Below are 5,576 nucleotides of genomic sequence, written 5' to 3' on the forward strand. Positions count from 1 at the left end.
CTGAAATATCCGGCCGTCATATGTAGAAATTTGCCTAGGACATGTGCTCATAGCATACCCCACCTACAAGATTCTTAAATTGAATCCTTGCTTCACATAAATATGTGTGTGTTGACAGCCAATAGGATGTGGCTGTAAATATCATGACATCCTATGTTGGCTTGTAGAAACAGTTCCAAGGAGTCGGCCATGCCGAGCAACTTGCTACCTTCAACAAGTCCAGTAATAGGCCTTGCCTTTGAAAGAAAATGTAACCTTTGACGAGCGTGCTCTATCAAGGTACACAGGAGAAACCATGCCTCATATAATTATGTCTGGCCTCATTGCCAATAAATGCTATTGACGACAAATGTCATAGCGAATAGAGTCAACTATGTCGAGCATGCACAGATAATGGACCTTGTCAAATTGTACCATCTATCGAAGAGATTTGCATGACAAACTATAGGCCTTGCCTACACTTACCGTACTATAACTAGAAATGGTCATACCATACAGTTGAAAAAATTTCCCCAATGAATATGCTCCGAGCATACTCCAAATGTTAGCAGGACAAAAATGAAAGCCTGGCTTCGGACATTGTCCTTGTAAGTAGATACATGCCATGCATGATAAAAAGTCGCAAGGGTTAACTCTGGAGTGGTGTAAGCAACACCACAGTGGTGTATGCACGTAATGAGCCTTGCTCAATGATCAGAACAACATGCTGAAGACGAAGTGAGCCGTGCTCCAGCATACATTTAACAGCTGCACACTGAGAATGAATCAAACAAGAAAAGTGCAACAAATCGTCATACCTTGTCTTAGAAGTGTAGCGACGAATATTATTCATGTTGTCATCGTCACAGCTTCGTGAACGCAAGAGCTGCATCATCATTGATGCTTCGGCAACTCGAAAAACCCAGAGAAACTCCTAGAAAACACGACCTTGCCGTGCATGATATTGACTTGCCTGTCCTTGCATGCCACAATGATGGCGATCGTGCTTACCCTTTTAAGTCGGATTGGCCACATGGCCAGTGCTTTACTCAAGCTACTGCCAGTCTGCCTTTTGAAAATCTGCAACCCGAATGACCTTCCTTGTCATGGCATGATTCGGCGACGGTATTGCTTTCGAGTTGGGCGACCGTGTTGCCCTGGCATGACTGCCACTTGGCTTCCAGTCCCTCATCTTCGGTTTTCCTCCCGCAATCAAGCATGTCATCTCGGCATGTGAGGTCGCCCCGCAAGGCAAACAATCCGCTCGAAGAGGCTACGACGCCTCCCGGCCCCGTTCCCAGCTCCTGTGAGTCTTTGGATGCTTGCCTCTAGTCCTCCGGTTTTGCAATAGTCATGAGGGCCCTCCATCTTCGGGCGACAGTGGATTCCTGCCTACGGTGGGACAAATCCCTTAGGGTGGCCTTAGGGCGACCATTTGTGAACAGCAACATAAAAACAAAAAAAAATTCCCTGTGCAGCGATGGCGGGCTGCAGCAGTTTCACGCGAGGGACCCAAAGTGCCGTTTGTTGCGAACCGGGGCTTGGCCCTGTGTCGACAAACTCTGCCTGTAGCCTTGTGACCCCAACGAGCCCGGACCCATCCCTTTCTGTGCACCTTGACCTTGCCTGCCTCCTCGGCACTAGCGGCCTTGCACACGGCCTTCCTCGACTCCGACCTGATGATCTCCAATGTTTACCCGAGGGCCATGCCCACGCCATGTCGGCTGCTCTACAAGTCTTGCATGAACATGCACAAGGATGAGGACCACGCCCTTCCTTCCCTACATGCGAGGGTTTGCTCTCCCCGGTTCTCCATGAACGCCCCAAAGAGAGAGAGAGAGAGAGATTCCGAAAGAGAGGGAGATCCACGCTTGAGAGAGACCGAGCTCCATGCCTTCTCCTCCGCCATGGCTCCACCTTCCCCCTTTCTCTCCACCTTGCTCTGATACCAATGTAAGACCACAGGGGACTGGACCGTGCAACTCTCCACCCAATCGTGCCATATATAGACTCCTAGCCCCTAAATATAGCGCCCCTTGACCGCATGTCCATTCTGGCCCTTGGCCCTACCCTTGGCCTAACAACATGACTTTGTATGCAGGTTAAAGAAAGCATTGTATGGACTGAAGCAAGCACCTAGAGCTTGGTATGAGAGGATTGTGGCATTCCTGATTTCATTGGGCTTTGAGATGTTTGATGCAGACCATTCATTGTATGTGAGAAAGAATGAGGCAAGAATTGTGGTAATATGCATCTGTGTGGATGATCTGATTTTTGGAGGTGATAATGTGTTTGAAGTAGAGGGCGTCAATGCTCTACTTATGTAGGAGTTTGACATGAAAGACTTGTACTATGAAAATCTCTAATTGTTTACCGTGGTCTTTTATCGCGTTCTGTATTACAAGTACGAACCAAAGCTTTCGTTGATGGATTTCTGGGATATAGATGACCTATAGAAGAGAAGCTGAAAGTGAGTAACATTGGTATAATTAATGTTACAAGTAAATACGAATGAAAAAAGTAGTCACTCACTAGAGTCCACCATGTAGAGGCCATTCTCATGTCATCTAGACACATTTGCAAACCACTTTCACTCGAAGATGAAGGTATGAAAGGTTCTAAAATTAACCTTTAGTATCTATCCTTTCAATAGTTCCACAGTACTTGGTATCATCACCATCTGTGTCAAAGTTGCCCACGATGCCACAATCCATGGTGGTTTTATGCTCATCAATGTGGCGCGTATGAAAGTAACGACCCTTTGACCACATAGAGTTAAAGGAAAGGCGTTACAAATTAGAAAAATATCTTTTATCAAATACAAAGATAAAATCAAGAAAAAAAATTACAATATGGTTTAGGTATATAAGTACTCTATCTTTGGTACGTAGCCTTGTGCATATTCCCATTATTTGTTGGTGATGTCTTCTCTGCGCACTTTTTCTTCGGTCATTCTCTCATGAATCCACTCCACACTAATGAAATCTGTGAAACATGCAAGACATCTAGGCATTGGGGGTGCCCTCCTTCCTCCATGTGCTTGTTTCCATGCTTCTCTCTCTTGCAAACACCTTGCCTTTGCCACTGTCCACAAGTCCACTCCCTTGGTCATAACCTTTGCATTGAGAATACAAAAGTTATTAACCACTGGGGATAGATTCATATCCATCTTAAGTAGTTTTTCCTTTCCACTTGGCAAGTGTAAAGTCATCCTTGGATCTTCCTCGTCTGACCACATGCGAGGCATTGAAGGATCAACTTGTGCCAAATACTATGAGATGTAAACAAATGCCTCTTGCATGATCCACCCTTTGGCCATGCATGCCTCTGGCTGAGACCGTAGCCGCACAAAATATTTGAGAGTCTTTAAAAACCTCTCTAAGAAAAACATCCATCGTGTGTGCGCTACTCCACATATAGGAATGTCCTCCACCACGTAATACAAGAGGTGGATTTGACTAAGAAGAAACGATCAAGGAAATGCATCCTCAATGGCACACACAGTTTCTGTTGCAAGTGTTTGAGAAGCAGGGATAGCATCTATTTCAATTTCCTTGGAGCTCACAAACCAGCAAGAAAACACACAAAGATACACTAAGTGCTAGTTGAAATTATTGTGTACATAAAAAAAGTGTAGCTGAGTGGAGTCTTGTGGTGTATCTTACTAGCTCTCCAAGTTTGAAAATAGGATCCCAGACTTTCTTGTCCCGACACATATGCATACTCACCAACAAAATGAAATACAATGTAGATTAGGGAAAGGGAAAGTGAGAGAAAGTCATACACACAAACTATATATAGAATAGGGAGAGGGACATTACCTGAAGCATCTTGTGTCAATCATGGGACTCCAAACCATACAATTGAACACTTCCACCCTTCTTCACTTTTGTGAAAGCTCCCTTTAGCGACCTCATTGTTACCATATACATATGGTAGTGATGTGTGTGAAAACACACTAGGACCGCCGGGGCATTTTTTCCCTCTATAGGAGGGTTTTTTCCCCGTGCATTGTATATATGCCCATTACTCTAGGGCTATCTATCTTTCCATTGCACACTAAGTAACACATTCTCTAGTGTGTGCCTTAAGCTTCGTCTGTCTTCTCCAAGCTGTGTGTGTTTTCCTGAAGCCCTAATTCGAACAATTGGTATCAAAGCAGGTTGCATCCTCCCGAGCTTAGTCACCAGCAGCTCCAACACACGCCTGCTCACTTTCTCAGGTTTTGGTGAGCTTTGGCAAGCGTTCATAGGTCGACAAAAATTTTAGGACTGCTCGTAGAGCTTAGTCTCCTCAAATTTCTGATTCAGGCTCATTTCGGCCTCCATTTCCACTATAGTCAGGTCTGCGCACGCAATTTTGTCATTTTGTGCAGAATTTCTGTCAGTGCCAAATACTGCCTAACAGGTCTTATATAGTCTACTGCTACTGCAGATGATGCTATATAGCACATGCTGGCCACACTTAGTTTCTCCTCATTTCAAGCAGTTCTCACATCAGGTGCATGCATTTTCCATGGCTGACAACAACACAGATGTGTTCAAGATGTTTGCTGCTAAGGACATATTACATGGAGACAATTACCCTATGTGGGCTTACATGATGCAATATGTTCTTGTGTCAAAGGACGTCTAAAATTGTGCAGGGCATTGATGTACCTTGGTACAGCTGAAGATGGTCGGCCTATGGAAGTGCAAGAAGCCCATGCATGACAGTTTGCAGGCAAATGACAAGGACCTTAAGAAGGTGTTTGATGCAGCTAGGAGACAAGTGCACAGGGATGGAGCACTCGCTAGCAGAAGTTACAAGTGTTTTTTTCTATCACCGGTGACAGGACCAAATGTTGATATCACAAGGTTGGGAACGGGACAAGGGGTGCTGGATACAGGTGCTATGAAGTTTGTGATATGGGATTTTGATCGAGATGTCTCTGCAGGACATGCAAGACACTCTACTACCAAGATGTGTATGCCAAATGCGGCATTGTACAAGTCATTCGTGGTGCTAAGATAATGTGTTTGTCAGATGTAACACATAAGAGGTCAAAGGTCTACAATGGGAGGGGTTTAGCATATTGAAGCCCTAAGTGGTGGTGCCATAGTGTATGTAGAACGGGTGCTAAAGTTGGGCGAGTTCAAAGTTTTTGTGAGCTTGAAGGTTGTTATTTGGCAACTCTCAAAGTGGATGACATAGTAGTCATATCACTCTCCGTGTGGTGCTTTTGGTGAGAGATCTATTGAGCAAAGAGCTATATCCGATTGTTGGCCAACGACTGTGGTCAGTAGAAGAGGTGCTTTTTCTTACGGGCATCATGTGATGTGAGATCGACTAGGGTATGAGCATAAGTTTTCTTCACCATAGTGAATAGTTTCAGCAAGCGAGCAATGCAAAACTAAGTTCAGCAGAACTTTTTTTTAATCGACTAAAGTCGACTATAGATGGCGTGTGAAAGGAGGCAAAACCCAAAATTTGTTAAAGCTTAATTTGTAAAAAACGGACAGTGCTGCATGCAGGATGGCGCCGCTGTAGATAGAAGGTGAGGGGTTTAGAAGCGCATGGAGACATGCGGCGTGCGGGGAGCTGCTTGAAGGGGCAGG

At 44.8% G+C, this 5,576-nt stretch overlaps 1 protein-coding gene across 1 annotated transcript; it reads left to right on the forward strand.

The window, feature by feature from the left end:
- Nucleotides 1-1,459: 1,459 nt before the first annotated feature.
- LOC147456912 (uncharacterized) lies at nucleotides 1,460-1,741 on the forward strand. Its single transcript, XM_086513479.1, has one exon. The coding sequence runs from the start codon at nucleotides 1,460-1,462 to the stop codon at nucleotides 1,739-1,741; it is 282 nt and encodes a 93-aa protein (XP_086369605.1).
- The last annotated feature ends 3,835 nt before the right edge of the window (nucleotides 1,742-5,576 follow it).

This window comes from Adiantum capillus-veneris, chromosome 5 (assembly GCF_014529385.1).
Source record: "Adiantum capillus-veneris isolate H3 chromosome 5, ASM1452938v2, whole genome shotgun sequence".
Lineage (NCBI taxonomy): Eukaryota > Viridiplantae > Streptophyta > Polypodiopsida > Polypodiales > Pteridaceae > Adiantum > Adiantum capillus-veneris.

Bases quoted from the DNA above. Each gene is read 5' to 3' on its own strand.
- LOC147456912 (XM_086513479.1), top strand. From the start codon at position 1,460: ATGGCGGGCTGCAGCAGTTTCACGCGAGGGACCCAAAGTGCCGTTTGT.